We start from the raw sequence: 20056 nt of genomic DNA on the forward strand, positions 1-20056 counted from the left end.
GTTGTCCTTCTGAGGTGGATACCTGTTGTCCTTCTGAGGTGGATACCTGGTGTCCTTCTGAGACAGTTACCTGGTGTCCTTCTCCTCTTCGCTCTCGGGCCTTGGCGCGAGCAGACGCGTCGCAGTTTTTATTAAAAAATACAAAAAATTTTGTGCAACTAAAATATTCCTTACATAACAGTTTATAGATTCTAATCTTGTTTGAAACCATCTGCAAATACTCAACAAAAATTCCGATCCGTGCGACAGCAGCGGCTACCTCGTCCCCCGCGTACCTCAAGTGCGACAGAGTGAGTTGCCATTTTTCGACTCGCTCAGTCCGATACGTCACGGCGCGCGGTCCCACCCACCATCTCAACGTGTTTGCTACGAGGCGCTACGAAACAGTGATTGCGCGCTACGGATCTGGTACTACGGACTGTATGCTACGTGTTGTGCTACGGACGGCTTGTGCGGCATCTGACTTAAGTGAACATTGTGCGCCAAAATCAACCTTATCTACCTAATAATTAGACCCAATCCACGTCCTGCTAACACGTCTTACGTAAAACAGTGAACAAACATACGAAATGAATAAGTCATTATCCGAATCAAACTTAAATGTATCGCCTCCGCGCGATATAAATATAACCCCACCGAACTACGTCTCCAACCGTGCTGCTAAGAAGAGAAAGGAAGACCACAGCCCTCCAGTGCACACGGACACTCAGCACGAGCCCGGGAATAACGACATTTCTGCACTTAGAGAAGAAATGAGGGAAATGTTCGCAACACTTCTTGCTACCCAGCGGCAGGAATTCGAAAAGATCAATCCCACTCTAAAACAAATCCAGGACACTAACATAAAGATAGAAAGCTCGATTGAATTCCTGTCCAGACAAAATCTAGAACTACAAAAAAGAATTGAAACCTTAGAACTACAAAAAAAGGAGGACGCCAAACACATCACGGCCCTCGAGGACAAACTCGAAAACATGCTAAAACACTCAAGAAAAGCTAATTTTGAAATTAAGAATGTGCCGAAGAAAGAGAAAGAAACAAAAGAAGACTTAATCAAGATGGTGACCTGCTTGTCCTCCTCAGTGGGCGCTGCCCTTACCAAATCCGACGTGGCCGACATCTACAGAGTACGTGGCAAAAAAGACAATGTAGTTAATACCCCTATTGTTGTTGAAACAACGTCCACTACCCTGAAGAGTGAATTACTACAGAGCTGCAAGACCTATAACATCCGCAACAAAACCAAACTTCGGGCGAAACACCTTGGATTCGTCACACAAGAAGAGACCCCCATATTTGTCTCGGAGCAATTGACCCGAACAACAAAAGGCCTCACGCTTGTATTTTCTAGCGCGGGACCTTGTGAAATCAACGACGTTCACTTTCTGCTGGACCGCCTACGGAAATGTATACGTTAGAAGAGATGAGAATTCCCCAATAATTACCATAACGAGCGAAGCTCAAATTAAGACCAGCAAATAAACTAGTAATACCTAATTATAGATTAAGCTTAGCAAATAATAATGTGTGCTCAATGGCTGTCAAAATATTTAATTCCCTGCCTGATAATCTTAGACAGTTAAATGGACCACTTTTCAAAAGACGTCTACATGAATACTTAGTAGAAAATTGTTTTTATTCAGTCAGAGATTTTCTTGACAAAACTAAGTAATGACTAGAATTATATTAATGAATTAAATAAAATATTGTATATGTTAAATGTAAATTATATTAATTTATTGAATTGAATATTAATACCTACCTAAATGTAAAATGAAAATGATATTAATGTATTAAATTGAATATTATATATTATAAAATTATTATGTAAAATGTTTGCATGCTTTTATATAAGTAGATTTTGACGAACAAACCATTTTAAGAACACCTTACTGTATTACTCAAGATTGAAGCAAATAAATATATTTCATTTCATTTCATTTCATTTCATTTCATTTCATTTCATTTCATTTCATTTCATTTCATTTCATTTCATTTCATTTCATTTCATTTCATTTCATTTCATTTCATTTCATTTCATTTCATTTCATTTCATTTCATTTCATTTCATTTCATTTCATTTCATTTCATTTCATTTCATTTCATTTCATTTCATTTCATTTCATTTCATTTCATTTCATTTCATTTCATTTCATTTCATTTCATTNTGTATTGGACGCGTAGTGCACTATAAGCCCGCTGCGTAAAGCTAGCCCATAGGCCGCACGTGTAGAACGATTGACAATATGCTTTATAAAGCGTCAGTTTGACTGGTTTACTACAACGTGCGAATCTACGAGCCAACATATTACAGCGAACACACAGAGCCCTACGCTCCCTCTCAATATCCACAGAGTCTGACAGGCTGTCAGTGACCCAGTGACCCAGATACTTAAATTGGTGAACTCTTTTTAGTTGTGAGCCTCCGAGAGTAACAGATGGTACATTCCGCTGACTCCCGGCCGCACCAGCTTGAAACAACATAAACTCACTTTTAAGCGAGTTGTATCTAAGCCCATGAGCCACCGCATACTCTTCACACATGTGTAGAAGTCTTCTTAATGCTCCAATCGACGGGCTCAGCAGCACCATATCGTCAGCATAACTAATGTTGTTTACACACACGCCACCTACATGGCATCCTATATATGTGCTGCTGAGCTCCCCGATCAGCCCGTTCATGTATAGGTTGAAGAGCTTGGGCGAGCTCAACCCTCCCTGTCTCACCCCACACTGCAACCCATACATGTCGGACCGCGAGCCAGCCCACTTAACACAATTATTCTGATTATCATACCAATATTTAAATATGGATATGATTTCAGTGGGCACATTAGTTTCACAATGCAGCTTATTCCATAATAAATTGTACGACACCAAATCGAATGCCTTCGATAAGTCCAAAAAACAAGCATAAACCGGGGTTTTTCTAGCTGTATAGTACTGCACAGTCTGCTTGAGACAGAAGATAGCACTCTCTGTGGACAGACCTGGTTTGAAACCAAACTGTGCATCGTGAAGCTCAATGTGCTCACCTAATCTTCTATCAAGCAGACTATCCAGCACTTTAGCTATAACCGTGGCTAAAGATATAGGCCTATAATTGGACAAATCTGAGGCATCCCCAGTTTTATTTTTTATAATAGGCACTACAACTGTGAACATCAACTCTTCCGGCAAGTAACAGTGACTTATGCAAAGATTAAAGAACATAGACAGAACTCGCGGCAAATGGACTCCCGCATACTTTAGATGCTCGATGCTGAGATCATCGTGACCAGGAGACTTACCTCTGACCATGTTTTTAATTATGGAGGCGACCTCTCGCGCTGAAAACCTGACAGACAAATCCTCGACACGACATCCAGCATCGAACACCCTAGACTCCTGAGGGAGAGGGGACTCCACTTTGAAGTGCTTCCGGAAGGCATTTGCTATGTCGGTCGGTTCGTACATACCGGCTACACTCGCCGGTAGACTCGGTTTCGGGTTCAATTTATTGGTATTTTTCCAAAATTTACTAAAGCATTTTTCAGTATGATTTTGAGCGATAATGTCCATCTTAATTTGTTGCTCATTGTTTTGACAATATTTTAATTTAGCTTTAAACAGTTTTTTAGAGTCACACATTTTATCATGAATAAAACCGTAATTGGGTTTACCATATTGTAACCAAGACTGATACCAAAACCGAGCCTCCCTGTGAGCAACACTCACATGTTTATTCCAACCAGTTATACATTTATGTCTTTTACGCTTTTTCTCCCTATAAGTACTCTCTGCTGATTCTTTTAAAACACATATAATATCATGGTACATTGACGTTAGTATTGTTCTATGGTCGATATTAGAACATGTTTTGTCGCCACATTTAGAAAAATCTGCAGGAAAATCTATTAGACGTAACCTACTATTACATGCGTCAAAATATCTCTTTATTTGGTCATTATCTCTTTCACCCCATTTAACTTTATTATAAGTTGATGTTGAGGTGACAACTTTTGACAAGATTTTATTTATATTACACTCAATTAACAAAGGATAATGATCTGACCAATATACATTATGATTTAAGACCGAGGCATTGACCACAGTATGCCTCGCGGCGCTAGTTACTATACAGTGATCGAGCCATCGGCGGGAACCGTGTGCCTCGCTCACATAAGTATAGGTATCAGTAGGTAAAAACTCCATGTCAATACACGACCACGATTGTTCAGTACAAAAGTTCAATAGTTCATGCGAAAACTGCTCACCAGGATGTGCATTGAAGTCCCCTAATACGAATACCGATTCTATATTGTTTGTTTCAACTAACGCACTTATTTCACCCATACACTCCGCGAAGTCCGTAAGATTAGCCGCCGAGTCAGTAGGCATGTACACAGTAATCACTAACACTGATTTGCCACCGCCAAGGAGAATCTTAATAGCCGCCAAACGCACACTATGGCATTCCACTATTGACACACACGGGAACGCAGACTTCCTCCACAATAGTGCCACTCCACCAAACGGTCTCCCTTTGAGTATACCTTTAGAAGTATCGACCGCTGATTTTCCAGTAAAGGCGAAGTTGTCATCAATAGTCCCCAGAGATGGCAAGTCATGTGGTAAGAGCCATGTTTCTTGTAGGGCAATGATGTCCGCAGTCTGACAGAGAAACCTCAGGCAGTCGATCGACCGATGCAAGTTTTTACAGTTGAAACTTATTAGTTTAGTTGTGGCTGCCATCAAATTTTTATTTGAGATCCTATTTGTTCCTTGAGCACTCTGGTTTTCTTTTTAAAATCTACGAAACGTCTGAATGCAACTCCTTCTGGCCAAAATTCATCTTGTAAAAATACAGATATTTTGCTTTTCGGGACAAAAACTTTGTAAGAATCATATTCTTTTCTTGTCTTCATATTCATTTTTTCCAGCTCCACGGACACTTCAGTTTTATTTTTTATGTAACTCTGAATGTCACTCTCTGTTACATAAATAAGCAGACTTCTTTTTTAAATTTCGAACGGGATAAAAAGTATCCTATGTCCTTCTCCTGGCTCTAAACTACCTCCCTGACAATTTTCAGCTAAATCGGTTCAGCCGTCCTTGAGTTATAAGTGGAGTAACTAACACGACTTTCTTTTATATATGTTACGGCTAAAGATAGTTGTGAACATAAACTTAAGATTAGCCGGCTAAACTTAAGTTTATCTTCGAGAAGCAGCTAAAGTTCGATAACATGTTAGTTTGCGTCGTGATATTCCATCTTTAGCCGGCTAATGTGCACATTAGCCAAAACGAAACGGCTAAAAATGTATTCGATGGGCGCGCCTGGCCGGCGGAGGGCTTGAGGGGGCGGTGGGGGAAGAACGCGCGCGCAGTTTATTTTGTAATTTTAAATACCTACAGAAGATTCAATTGTAATGACCAAATGGTTCCTTATTATTTTATTTTAATGATTAGGTAGATATTGTTTTAAGTAATTAATATTTTGTTATTGTAATAATTGTAATTTTGAATACGTACAATGTACATAGGTACATAAAAGTATATGTAATGAAAGTGATTATTTTTTAACACGTTCCGCCGCGGTAACGGCATATACAGTAAAGGTGGAATTCATTCATATTATGGCAGTTCGGGTCTCGCCGTTTTTACGAAAATCAATCTAAAAATCACTACGGCAACAACCGTCGATTTTACATAGAGTTTCATAGAGAGCACACTTGTTGTTGCAAAATATTGTGAACAACAGTACGGGTATAGGTGTATGAAACATTATGAAGATTGTTAGTGTCATAGTGGACTGGAGTACAGCGTCGGAACGTGTTAATAAAGTTTTCGTGTCAAANACAAATCTATTCCTTAATCTTTTCTTTTGTACTAGTGTCCACGACTCACTTTTTGTTTGTGGTTTCCATTCACCTTGTTTCAAAACTTGTGTGTAAGATTTTCCATTAGTTTCAGATATGCGGTCATTGTAGCACGGCCCGGGCGGTGTAGGCTCAGGTATAATAGTTGACGCGTCGAGGTGAGTCACGCGGCCGCTCGCCGCTGCCGGTACGATGCCTACTTGGGTCGGCCCGCTCTCCGCTGACTCGATGACGCGCGCTGATACCGGTTCGTTAAACAGCTGTACGGCCGGCGACTTATTTTCATTTCTACCCCCGTCTGCAAGCTGATATTGGCAACGGGTTTTTGAATTTGGCGAAGATGATGAGCAATGACTTACGTATAAATCTTTTTCGCAACTAATAGGATGAAAACCCATAGGTCCACTGTTGTATTCAAAGCTGTCTATTAAACAGGCTCCTCTCTTTGGGTTAACGTCTCGAGAGAAGTTATTAACAATAGACGCCTTTTTAAGATTGTCAACATCCTGTTTCAATAAATCTAGCTGCTCTTTACTCACATAGCCTTGAGAGATTTTACTGATTTCTTCACGCATTTTAACTAGGTCTTTTAGGATCTGTGTTACATCGACATGATCGAAAAGAACCGGCGGTAGTTTTTGCAACTCCCGCGCAACAAAGATCGGTAGAACTTCAGGATCTGCTTCCTTCAGCGTACAGAGAATATCATCAATATCACGTAGCGTCTTCCCTTCGCGTTTTCGGGTCTTCATTGACTTCGATAAGGACTCGTAGAGTAGCCGCTTTGCAGTCACAATGTCACTTTCAGTAAACGCAGTAACACAGATGCGACTGATGCTTTCCTCGTCCATAATGTCAATTTTATTACTTATGAAAGCAAGCACTTCATTTATTACTTATGTAATTTTGTATTACTAATCTCACTGTTAACACTTTACAAACTCACACCGTTTTTTAATCTGATCATAAACTATAAATCTAAATACTCACATACACACACCATACATAATATACTCATTACTCATACACAAACACATAATATACTCTCACACACACAAAAACTCACTTTTATTTACGCTACTATATCGTACCAAACTTATAACATCCTTTATATGAGCATACCTCCTGCACTTCTTAATTACAAACTTTCTAATTCAGCTCGACGACCGCGGCTTCTACAACTTCATACATGATGAACAATTTTAATAACTTAAAGGAACTTGATGATATTACTATTGCACCCTCAGTAAAATGTGACCTACAGGATCTTAACAGTCACATTAATTTTAATAAATGTAATCTAACTATAATTCAGCAGAATATAAGGAGCATTTATTGCAATCTTGACAACTTTAGTGCTACTTTTTCGAATCTAATAGAGGAAATTGATGTTATAATTTTTAGCGAATGTCATCTTAACCCACGCAAGCCTGTCCCACAGCTAAATTATTATTCTCACTTCGCATCCACTCACAACTCTAACCAATGTGACGGCGTGGTGATTTACGCCAAATCTAAACTAAACCCAAATTTTAAAGAAGTACAAATAAATGACGCTACCTGTATTCAATTGACCATTTCTAACACTACTATACTAGGTTTATATCGCTCACCATCAATTCGAAACGCCTCGTCCTTTATTAANAATAAAGTTTTCGTGTCAAAATAGTAAACATTATTACATTGTTTCCTTTTCCATTTCCTTCTACATTTTTAGCCAGGGGCCTGCGGTTACACTTAAGTTTAGCCGGCTAAAGATAGAAGAAACTAACATTAACACCTCGTCGAAGATAAACTTAAGTTTAGCCGGCTAATCTTAAGTTTATGTTCACACCTATCTTTAGCCGTAACATATATATAGATTATTTATTTTAAAAAATCTACACTTTTTACACTAAACTAGATGTATATTCATTTCATTAGAGCGTTATCTTGGTCAATTCAATTAATTTTATTCCCACAGAAAACCGCCCAATCGTCAGGCAACGCCGGCAACGCGCGGTCATCCGTCCAACGCGTCGTTCCGCCACCACCAGAAGCCTTCCCGCCTCTTGTGGCCACCATCAAACTGGCACACATCTACTGCGACCAACAGTGACATACTAACATGACTACTTTTTTGCGTTTGGATGAATTCTCAGTAAAAAAACTTAACTCATTTTGTTGGGCGAAATAGCAGTGAAAATCTAAAGACATTACTTCTTTTTTGCAGTCGGGTAAAAAAGTGAAAAACATCACTCATTTTGATGCGGTCGGGTAAAACTGCAGTGATAAATAAAAAAATACATTACTCATTTGTTTTGCAATCGGGTAAATATTTAGTGCAAAATATAGGTAATTCTTTTTATTGCGGTCGGGTAAAATTACAGTGAAAAACTAAAAACATTACTCCTTTTGGAACAATTGGGTAATCTCAAAGTGAAAAATTAAATACCACACAAATGCTCAGATGTTTTTGTCGATTTAATACTAAAAACGTCAGTAGGAAGTTATTTTAACAAAAACTGAAACATGTTTTAACTGACTCCAAAAAAGAAGTTTCTCAATCCGGTTGATTTACTTTTGCGTTAGTTTTTTGTGCAAGTATTACTGGTTTTTTAATCACACTAATATTATAAATGTGAAAGTTTGTGAGTGTGTATGTTTGTTACTTCTTTACTTCTAAGCTGGAACGATTTGAATAAAAAGAATAAAGAGTGATTAAGACAGTTGGAAACCAAACTTTACATCCCAGTACCTACGACGTATTTTTGTCTGTATTAAATTCTCTCATATTTTTTGTGTTTGGTATGAAGTTAGCTGACACCCTGGGTTAACACATATGCTACGTTTTTCGCGGGTAACACCGCGGGGCACAGCTAGTGATTTATAAATGTCGAATCTCATTTATCTCAAGAATTATGTAAATAAATGTAACTCATTATTTGAAAAGATGTATAGAAAATCTCACACTAACGAGTGGTTTATTTTTAAATTAATATGTATAATAAATAAATGAATAAAATATATTTTTAACATCTGAATTTTGTATTTTACTCGGCATGTTGGACAGCCTAATACTAAATAGCATCTAAGTTATTTTATGCAACAAAAAACTACCTACATGGTTTGTTTGATTTCATACACTTTTACCAAAGGATGATGGGCACAAATGTATGGAAAGTGTTACCCGCTCCAATAGCCATAACCAATCTCGCATAACCTAAGTAGGTACCATACGATGGACACGTTGATACTTTGGTTACACAAAAAGTATGTTTATCTTCGAACGCAACCAGATCTGAGGCTGGTGGTCATAGTAAAAGTTGTTCATCTTGGTAAGACCTTTCAAACGATACTAGACACATATCTATTGGAGCCGGGTACCATTTTGCCCATTGTCCTTTTAATCATTCGAATTCAATTTGGCAAGTTTTATAATTTCAAAATACCCAAAAATGGCGGCTTACTTGCCTTTAAAATTCACTAACATACTAATACGTGTTAGTGAATTTTCGAAAAAAAAAACGAAAATCTTTGCTGTTCTCATTCTTCTCAAATGGCATTCCAAAATTCCATCCTGTATTGTTTGCCCTTATAAATTACTGAGGTACTAAATTAATATTACCTCTTTCGGTCAAATACTTACCTACCTACCTATTTTAAACTAAACAGTGACGAAAAAACATGATTTTTAATCATTTAAAAACTGCTCTATGCTTGACTTTTTTCTAATCTCTTAAGAGCGTTTACGCCGTTTGGCGCAAAAACAGTACTTTTTCAACTCGTTACAATCATTAACCAGTAATACTACAAATATGTTATAGGCATAAATAGTTGGGCAATTTCGTCGTCTAAATAGTTAATTGAGAAAATATTGCGATTAGTTTAGCATTTAAGAATTCTATCAAGATAAGTCCACACAGGTTTTGTAAATTTCCACTTTAGCGTCAGTTTACAAGCTGAAATTTTTATAAAAATACTGTGAAAACGATTTAACAAACATTTATATCCTATAGCATAGATCCTTGGGCAAATAGTTATCTGAGAAAATTTTTAGATTTAAGCATTTTACAATAAGAAATAACAAATTAAAAGAACATGAAATACCCAAAAATCAAAGTGATTTTTTCACCAATATTCTTCCTTTATTCAACACAAAAATAGCTTAATATAATAGAAGAATATCTTATCTAAAATATTTACTTTGAAATTTAAAATAATTCATTGTAATTTTTTTTCTATGAGTATTTGAAAAGTACTATAAAACGCCGCGCACGAATCGTTCAAATTCAGTCCGCCTCGAGGCGTTCCAGAGTGAGGTCACGTCGCTCGGTGCTCTGCTGACATGTGTCACGCGTACGTTGATCTTTGACAGGTAGCTGGACTTTTATAGTGTATCCGCAAAATCTTGGTGGTAGATTTTGCGATCACGTGGTAATTAAAATATTTTATTGTTATTTTTCATTACAGTCTATTTTTACTACAAATTCTATTTCAGACGTAATGAAAAATAAAATTAAGTTATTTTTAGCGATGAAACGAAAACGAATGACGAAAATTTGGAACAGCAAGTTATGTATGTATACCTACTAATATTATAAAGAGGAATAATACTAATAATTTATTTGCCATAAATAGGTGGTTACAGAATAGTTAATAGGAATGCTCTGCCAGCAGGGTCCCACCTAGTTGTAGGGGGAACATACACAACATATTACAGTCGGAAAATCTTTGCGGTAGGTACCTCGGATTGTAGTTAGTTGGACAGTGGTCATTTGACGGCCACTTGAATCGTCTCACCCCTAAGCTTTTGGCTACCGCCGGCGCACTAAGCCGGTTGATGCCTAATCTCGGAGGCCCGGCTGCACTGAGTCGCTGACTATACTTTTGCGTCGCGCGTTATATGGTCCTATATGGGGCTCGAGTATGGCACAGTGCTGTGTAGTCGTGGAGCATCCTACTGTTCAAAAAAGCGCAACGCATGATATCACTGAGGCACAGGCTGAGGTAATTCGTGGATACCGCATAGTATCCGCAGTCCGTCTATTCCCGGTTGTGGACACTGACTATGTCCCTACTGAGGATAAATGGGAAAAAAAATATTGTCATTAGTGGCGACGTATAACAATCCTACTAATTTTATAAATGCGAAAGTTTGGATGTCTGGATGTTTGTTACTCTTTCACTCAAAAACTACTGAACGGATTTTGTTGAAACTTTACAGTATTATTGTTTATAAACCAGATTAACATAATTATAGGATATAATTTATGACGATATGTGACAAATAAATTTCAATAAATAAATAAGACGTGTCTAAAAAGCGCAATCTATCGTCACTGGTTAAAATCTACAGCGCTGGACAAACTACTGTTTTTGACGTTCGTAAATATTCATGCGGGGGAAGCCGTGAAACGCCATCTATCAACATGATATCAAACTACAGATTTTACAAACTAAGGAGTAAAACCAAGTCCACGCGTACGAATTATTAATAAAATTAATAATATTTGTATTCATCTGTACCTCTAGTAGGAAAAACTTTCGAGTTCGTTTCGTTGCGTATTCAAAGTGTCATCGAAAAATTTTGTATGAAAAATTAAACAGCGCCCCCTATATTATAGCCGCCCTAGGGGGCGCTGTTTAATTTTTCATACAAAATTTTTCGATGACACTTTGAATACGCAACGAAACGAACTCGAAAGTTTTTCCTACTAAAGGTACTGGTCTTACTTGACTTTTACATTACGTATGTCATGCACGATGACATTTGCGTCAGTATTTGTGTACGTCCCCACTAGGCATAATTGGGATGTATTTTTCTAATTTGTCATAAGTTGTGAGAAAGCCTGTAGCTATAACTGGGAAAGTATGTGTCACCACTGGTGACAATCGATATTATTTATGCCATTTATCCTCAGTGGCGAAAAAGCTAGTGTCGACAACCGAGAATAGACGCCAGTTGCGAGGTGACCATAGGTCCCAAGGGGAAATGTACGTGTACGTGCACCACGAGAGGTGGAAACCAAAAGGTAGAGGCTTGAGGATCTAGGCCCTAGAGTGCTGAAGGGTACGCCTGGCCGTCAGCCAAATTTTACGTCGCACCATAGAGGCAGTTCTGCCTGTATTAGAGGAGTGGGTGCGACGGCATGATCGCCTCACACAAAGGGCGACCCAGGTTCTACCGGGCCATGGGTGCTTCGGGCCATTCCTCCACCGTATAGGCCGAGAGCCTGTAGATGGTTGTCAGTTAACACTGCAGTCTTGGCACGTGAGTCACCGCAGCAGACTGACACGCTCCAACAGTGCCCAGCCTAAGCGAACGAGCGGCGGTTGGAAATGACCTCTCCCTACCAATCGGGAAGAGGCGTGAGATAGATAGATAAATTGTTTATTTGTTGTAACACACTTTTTTTTAATGCTTTTAACACACACATTATGTATAGTTGCTATTGAAATTCAATTCAATATCGAAATAAAGTTAGTTAGTCAAGAAACACACTAGGTGACACCACTGGTATTTTGTTACACAGGTTAGTAATAATTTCAACAGTTGCAACATAACAAAAGTGACAAAACAACATAAGATAAAGATGACTAGCGTTTCAAATAGTTCCCTGCGTCAGAGTGATGTGTGCCGCAGCGATGCAAAAAGCAAAGAGCTCAGTATAAACACTACCCTCAAAAGGGCAGAACACTGATTTTCAGCTTTTGCTAGAGAACGCATGAAGCGTACAGGTACGGAATGAACCCGCTCGCTTTCGGAAACAATATCTACATTAGTATAAAATATATGATGAGACAAATAATCTTATGGTATAGTGTGCTTACTTTCTGTGAAAGTGTTCTTTCACAGAAAGAAGCAGTGGAAAGGGGGAGCGAGAGGCCTCAGCCGACACTCCGGTTATCCGCCGCCGACACCCTGGGCGCAAGAGGACAGCTTATGGTCTCCAACTGTCCCTTCCTAACAGGCCTCGGTCGCTAGACATGGAGGTGTCTGGTGGCGGCTAAGGACGAATGCTACAGGCAACAGCCAATGGCGATGTCCCGCGTTCCCTCATATCACTCATATGGATCATGGCAGAAACAGTCAGGTTTTTAGTGGGTGTAGGGGCTACCCACCTTCTGGTAGGAAGAACCCCACATAACCCACTAGCTGCCCCCGCAGCTGGTGGGTATGAAATGTTATGCATTTTCCGGATAAAAAAGAATAGTAAACAGGAATAGTTTGTTTTGAATAGAACCGATTTGAAAAAATCTCTCACCATTAAAATTCATTTTTTTTTCTGCTGAACATAGGCTGTATAAAATATTCTCAAAATAGTAAAAAACCTTTGATAATTTACTATTTGATAAAGAATTTACGTATTTATTATTGATTAGGAGTAATGTATACCATTATTTATAATTATGGAGTCGGTGTTGGAAGATTTGAAGATTTTATAGATTCCTTGAGCTGTCAGTTGACAGCCTGGCACACTTTTACGATGGTGGATCAAAGTATTTTGGTTTGACTATAGAGCGTGAGAACACGCACACAGTCATAATTATTTTAGTGTGAATAAAACTAGCATCGAAATTACCTAAACTTGACATGCCACGCTAGACGTAAACGCTCTTAAATTATGTCAGTGTTTGTCCTCTAGACAAACCTTGCAACTGTTTTTCTAGTTTTATGCATTAAATTAACCTTTTCAGCGCCACGTCAAATACAAAAGCCATCACTCTGGACGCCACGCTTGATAAATTATGATATCAATATAATAATTTTATTCATTATTATTCAGTTTACATAATACTCAATTAGCCCTCCCCCCGCGCCTCCGGCTTTTAAATTACACTCTAGGGGTAGGGCAGACAAGACTACGTGGAGTCGGTTTTGCAGCGATTCGTTTCTGTCACGTTAGTTTTGTGGCACAAAATATTGCCTGTTTTGGACCATTTCAAATTAATTTAATGTTAAAATACGATTTAATACGAATATACATAGACATCATGATTTTCAATAATATGGATAAATACAGTTATGAGTAATAAATTTATGAAAACAAATATTAGGATACATCACATTTATGAATATTATAGTTATTAATTCGAATGATTATGAGTTTCGATCATTAGTACAGAAAAATATATGAAAACAAATATTAGTAAAAACTAAGTGTATGATTAGTGATATTATGAATATCAATGATTATGTTTTTAAATGTGTAGGTTTTAAATTTTTTATGAAGAATGATCATTATGGTATCAAATTGTATGAGAAATATTTTCGGACCTCCAATGATAGGAATTGAAAAGTTATGTAAGAAAATGCGCTACCATTACTGACATCATTTTTAAGGCCGATTAATCCGTCGTTGGCTGTCAACCTGATGTAGGTACGCATGTATCCGTCATTGGCGTTGAAAAGGTTAAATAAGCCCGCGCGAGCCATCATAATAAAAAAAAACTACCAATTCAAGTTTTTGTACAAAAGCAAAACTACTATCAACATTCTATCTAACAGGAAAGGTCATAAAATAAAAACACGCTTACATAATAATTTAATATATTTCGTAATCCTAATACATTTGAGTCTTGCGTGGATCATAAACATGATCCACTTTATGAAAATATTCAACACACAATATTTCACCTTTAAAATATTACTCGCTCTTTTGTCCGCGACTTCGTACGCGTTGAATAATTGAGTCTTGCTTGGACCAAGTAGGTGATCCACTTTATGAAAATGTTCAATATACAGTATTTCACTTTTAAAATATTACTGGCAATTGTCCGTGACTTCGTACGCGTAGAATAATTGAATCTTGCGTGGACCAAGAGGATTTCACTTGCCGATGTCGCCAGTCCTCTAGATCCTTTGTATGAAATACTTCTAAATATTATACAAAAATACAAATCTTTCTTCTTTATAATAATTATAAACTTTTGCCCGCGACTTATTATTTTTATGTATTTATCTATTTTCCCGGCTCTGGGCCCTTCAAGCCACTTATGGTTATAGAATTGTCATGCAGGGACCATTGTCATTAGTCCTTACAAATTATGAAGATATTCAGTGCGTAGTGCGATGAACTCCGATTCAGCAAACGATTCACGCTTGGGCCACTCGCCCAGGCAGGATAATTATCTGGAACAAAACAAAACATTGTTAAAAAATATAGGTTCCTTCCTACCCAGGGATCTGGTGGACTTTTCCAAAAGAATACTCAAAAGTACCAGTAATTACCATTCACAACACAACTTTGTGTATCTACCTACTTAGTCTGTGGCAACGCCCCTACTCTGCGCAGTACGTTGTATTTATCTCAGAATTCACACTTTCGTTAATATTAGATTCTCAAACTTTTGACATGAATCTGGTAATTGTTATGGATTTCTTCCAAAAATACACTTTAATAAGAAGGGAAAACTAATGAAGGGTTGGCCTTACTTACACCCAAACGAAATAGGTAAATCGAAGGGCGAAGCGAAGGTCACATAACGATAGAACTGACTTTGTAATAAAATGGTTCCTTCCTATCCATTAGGGATTTGGTGGACTCTTCCAAAAGAACACAAAATACCTATAATATATCTGACACCCAATATTTTTTGTATTTTTAGTCGATTTGAAATAATTAAAAGTTAGTCAATTGACTTCGCGAGATCACAGTTTGTTTCAATACGGAAGTTGCGTTTTGACAGCACTAAAAATTTTCAACTAACCTGTTAAACCTTTTCGTAACAACCTCTCGTCGACAATTTAACGTGTGGCCCGAACGAACCGAACGACGAACTGTGAACTTTATACCACTGGACTGGACATTCAGAAGTGATTTGTTACTGAGCAACGCCCCTACGCTGCGCAGTACGTTGCATTTATCTCAGAATTCGCGCAAGCAAAATCTGTATTGATTTCTTATCAAAGAGCCCCAGACATGCTCTATACTATTTATATCCATATCAGTTCTATACACTTTCGTTAATATTAGATTCCCAAACTTTTAACTTGAATCTGATATTTGTTAAGGGTATCTTCCAAAAAAGACACAATGAAAATGAAACTTTAATAAGAAGGGGAAACTAACAAAAGGTTGGCTTTAGATCCAGACGAAATAGGTAAATCGAAGGGCGAAGCGAAGGGCACATAACGATAGAACCGGCTTTAGTAATAAAATAAAGCGATCGCAAGTCGTACTTGGCAAAAAAAGAACACCACAGAAACGAAAAAAAGAAGAAACGTTTATTTGATATTCGATGATATATTTAAAAGCATTATAAAGTAGGTACGTTAGAACTGAACCAATTAAAAAAAACATCTATTGACCCGACCGGGAATAGAATCCGGGCCTTCTGTCCAATGTGATAAAATACCTACCATAAAAAGTTAAATAAAATTCTTACCAGTTCCAAATAGTCAGTGTCGCCAATCCTCTTGATCCTTGGTGTGAATTATTGATTTTTAATACAAATAAGAAAACGCGAATCTAGCCAAAAACGCAATATTAAACTGTGCACTTATTATCATAAAAAATAGAAAAACAAACAAATTGTCGTAAAATGAGGCAATTATGAACTCGTGGAGGAAAACATTAATTCCAACGTAGAAATAAGTTTCACTAGACGTCGTCCCATTCATTATTCTGCAGGGAGTGAGCCACGGGCGCAGTACGCGAGATGCGATCGATAATGTACGGGGACGGTCAGCAAAGATTAATGGAGGCCACAGATGGAGGCTATAGACAACGTTTTATAAAAAAACATTCTTACGCTGCTTTTGCGTTTCAACGAGTACGTAACGTATCACACACAATATAATGTGGTATTGTAATAACGGTATTCTGTTACTGTCACTCATCGAACGTTAAAATAGCAATCTGTTACTGTCACTCATCACACTAGTTGTCAAATTGTTGAACCTACCAAAACATAACCTCAAAAAATGAAAATTTTGTAAACAAAACAAATTGCGAAAATGCGTCTTCTAAACCTATTCAAGCGGTTACAAATAACTCCTATAAGTCAAACGACGCGGTTTTTCGCTCAGGAATACACGCCGAAGCCACTTAGGAGCTTAAAAGCGAAGTCTACTAGGAATACTGTGCAATACTATGTGGATGCTTGTAGAGTGAGAGCTGTGGCGGGTAATGGGGGCGATGGCTGCATTTCGTTCCTCAGTGCGTGGTGTAAAGAACACGCAGGACCTGACGGCGGCGACGGCGGGCACGGAGGACACGTTATATTCCAGGTTAGATCGGTGTAATGTGTAACCATGTCCATACTGATTAACAGCCCGATCCAACTATCGGTGGACTAAAAGTCTGTAGATTACGGGTAGTCGAAGTCTTCTGAGGTTGTCGCCTACTGTCTTGTACCCCACTTGAGGGTAGATCTAGAAAAAACACTAGTACCTGTCAGGAGAGTAAGCACGCGTGCTCTCCCGAAATTCCCGGATATCTTTCCCGGTAAAACAGTGTAAAATTGCGTAATAGTACATAACTAATATTTATAATATTTTATAAGTGAAAAGTGCAAAAATGGTGGTCAAGTTTGGTGAGTAACTGACATTGATTTTGATATTGATTGAACGTGAGGAATAAAGAAAGGTAGGAAGCACAAAAAACCCAACATGTCAAGTTCTATAAGCCAATGTGTGGTTCTTACACTGACCTGTATTATTACACACTGGACAGGCTGTCTATACAAATGACACCTAATTTTGTGCAGCAATTTGAAATGCCACTACGATTGTCCAGAGAGCTAATTTTTATGTACATTGCAAGGTTAAGCATAAGAGTAAGCGAGTAAGAACATCACTAATTTTAGTTCAATGGACAATTGTATCTGCCTACCCTGGCCTACAGTACAGTGCCAAAATGGTGAAACTCAAATAGGCACAAAAATATTAGAACAGCAGCTAGTCGAGTGTGTAATAGTACAGGTCAGTATTCAGTATTATTAGTCAGTATACACCAACCGGCCATTGTGGAGATCATTGAGGGAGGCCTATGTTCAGCAGTGGACGTCCTGTGGCTGAAATTATGATGATGATGAATCACACTTGGCTCTGTCTGCAGGCAACCCACTCGGTGAAGAGTCTGAACCACTGCCGCTCGGTGGTGCAGGCCAAGCACGGCCAGCGCGGAGACAACAAGGACTGCACCGGCAAAAACGCCGAGCATGTGGTGGTGCCCGTGCCGTTGGGTAAGTACAATTATCATACTATAAAATCATAGTCTTGATCTGCCCACAGTCAGAGTGGAAATAAAATACCTCACACTCCCACTACAAGGATAACTATCACTTCATTCTGACACACCGGTCCAACACCAACCACTGAAGAATTCCTATTCAACAGACTGCAGACTAGTGCCCGTTTTCACCATCAATTCCTGATTTTTAAGTGACCCCTATGGTAACACATAATAGAAATTTTGTTTTCATAGGGGTCACTTAAAATTAGGGATTGATGGTGAAAACGGGTATTGCTCTCTCCCTGTCAGGGGTCTCCTTAAAAGATTCTAGCTCAGTTGAGAAACCATAATGTATAACCATAACAAATCTGATTTTACGAATTTTATTTTGTATGAAAATGTTAGAAAATAAAATTATATCTTTCTGACTTCACCATATCATTTATATGCATAATAATGTTAACATGGGCTAGTGTCGGCTCATATACCCATTTACCTAACATCTAAAGAATAGAGTTGTGCTCCTGCATTGGGAACTAAGGCCGCTTTCTGACTTGCCAAGCGTTTCTGATGAATCTGTGTTGCGCATGCCGCACCAATCAAGAAACGCTCCATTGTAATATAGGCACTCGGTAAGCTTTCGGTGCCGTGTATGCCGAGCGTGCTGATGTCGTGTCGCTGCCGCGCCGCAAGTCAGAAAACTGACTAAATCTCCTGATATTGATGACTCCAGGCACGATAGTGAAGGACGCGTCGGGCCGCGTGCTAGCAGACTTGGACACGGAGGGTGTGATGTTTGTAGCGGCGCGCGGCGGCGCCGGCGGGCGCGGGAACAAGTTCTTCCTCACTGACACCGAACAGGTGAGGTTAAACTGGAACCGTGTGTTTTTGCATAACAACTATTAACTCGGCTTTTAATAAACATTGGCCTTTTAGGGCCCTTGCCCCTTTTCAGCAACAGCATCGCTACTAACGCGTGTTGGTCGCATTTGCAACGCACTACAGAAGTGATGCCAACGCGCGCGCTACTAACGCGCTACAGCAGCGAATGTTTGTGTGAATGTGAATTGTGAATATTAAAATGTCATGAATACTACTAAATGTGATCCTGTAAAAAACGGGATATTTCTATGGGAAAGAGCCCTTAGGCCTAGAACAGATGGTGAAACGCAACTGCAACGAAACTGCAACTTTCTGATGATTCTGATGAATGAAACTGAGACTGAAAGTTTCAAACTGGTCGCGTCATGTGTGGTCTCTCAACGGACGCTATGGCAGAAACTTAGATGCAACTCAAAAGTAACTAGCAGTTGCAGTTTCGTTGCAGTTGCGTTTCACCGTCTGTTCTGGGCCTTACTCGCCAATTCTCATAGTGATTACTTGCTCAGTACATTGCTAAAGAATTTTCTTTAAAATAATGTGGTTACCTAGTGACAGGACTACTGCTATCGGCAGCTGTTTTCTGAAGCTCATATCAGTAGCACCATTTCCCGTACTTGTTAGTGACATGATGCATTTGAAAATTAGCGTCATGACATGATTTGATATGTCATGGCTTATGCTGAATGAGTTCCTTTTGATTTACTGTTTTCTTTCTTCTCTTATCTTGTATTTATTTTCTTGTATGCTATGTGATGTCTAAAAGTAATAATGCTATGTGTTTGAGGACTGCATAAAGTTTGTTTTCTGCGTCCACCTGTAATCTGATCATCCCTTTCCATCAGATGAGATGCAGGCTAAGAGCTTCTCCTTCGTGGATAATAATTTTTATAAAAAAAAATAAAACCGACTCCAAAAAACATACACTAAAAAGTAGAAAAATAATTACTAATTACATATTTATTAGGACGAATTAATATTTATGTATACCATGATTGATACTTTTGGAGTCGGTGCAGGCAAACTTCACACGTTTCATAATCTTGGCACCGACTCCAAAAGTATCAATCATGGTATACATAAATATTAATTCGTCCTAATAAATATGTAATTAGTAATTATTTTTCTACTTTTTAGTGTATGTTTTTTGGAGTC

At 38.4% G+C, this 20056-nt stretch overlaps 2 protein-coding genes and 1 long non-coding RNA gene across 3 annotated transcripts in view; 1 reads left to right on the forward strand and 2 right to left on the reverse strand.

Annotated features, from left to right (window-relative positions):
• LOC114349694 (uncharacterized) overlaps window positions 1–2748 on the reverse strand; it is a 2984-nt gene extending 236 nt beyond the window's left edge. The window contains exon 1 of the mRNA XM_028300162.1: window positions 2169–2748. Within this exon, the coding sequence (XP_028155963.1) occupies window positions 2169–2748 (580 nt within the window). The remainder of the gene's footprint in view (window positions 1–2168) is intronic.
• Window positions 2749–14377: 11629 nt separating this feature from the next.
• Window positions 14378–16664, reverse strand: LOC114349700 (uncharacterized). The gene is made up of 2 exons (XR_003655653.1): window positions 16233–16664; window positions 14378–14976 (listed from the first exon to the last, which is right to left on the reverse strand). It is a non-coding gene; the product is annotated as an uncharacterized LOC114349700 (long non-coding RNA).
• A 74-nt stretch (window positions 16665–16738) lies between these two features.
• On the forward strand, window positions 16739–18928 carry LOC114349695 (mitochondrial ribosome-associated GTPase 2-like). Its single transcript, XM_028300163.1, has 3 exons — window positions 16739–17076; window positions 17906–18032; window positions 18756–18928. The coding sequence occupies exons 1-3, from the start codon at window positions 16804–16806 to the stop codon at window positions 18926–18928; spliced, it is 573 nt and encodes a 190-aa protein (XP_028155964.1). The 5' UTR covers window positions 16739–16803.
• The last annotated feature ends 1128 nt before the right edge of the window (window positions 18929–20056 follow it).

This window comes from Ostrinia furnacalis, unplaced genomic scaffold, assembly GCF_004193835.3.
Source record: "Ostrinia furnacalis isolate ACB-3 unplaced genomic scaffold, ASM419383v2 OfSCF0696, whole genome shotgun sequence".
Lineage (NCBI taxonomy): Eukaryota > Metazoa > Arthropoda > Insecta > Lepidoptera > Crambidae > Ostrinia > Ostrinia furnacalis.

Coding starts and splice junctions, on each gene's coding strand:
- LOC114349695 (XM_028300163.1), top strand. CDS start 16,804: ATGCGTCTTCTAAACCTATTCAAGCGGTTACAAATAACTCCTATAAGT. Junction 17,077..17,905: donor GAGGACACGTTATATTCCAG/GTTAGATCGGTG, acceptor CTCTGTCTGCAG/GCAACCCACTCGGTGAAGAG. Junction 18,033..18,755: donor GGTGGTGCCCGTGCCGTTGG/GTAAGTACAATT, acceptor TGATGACTCCAG/GCACGATAGTGAAGGACGCG.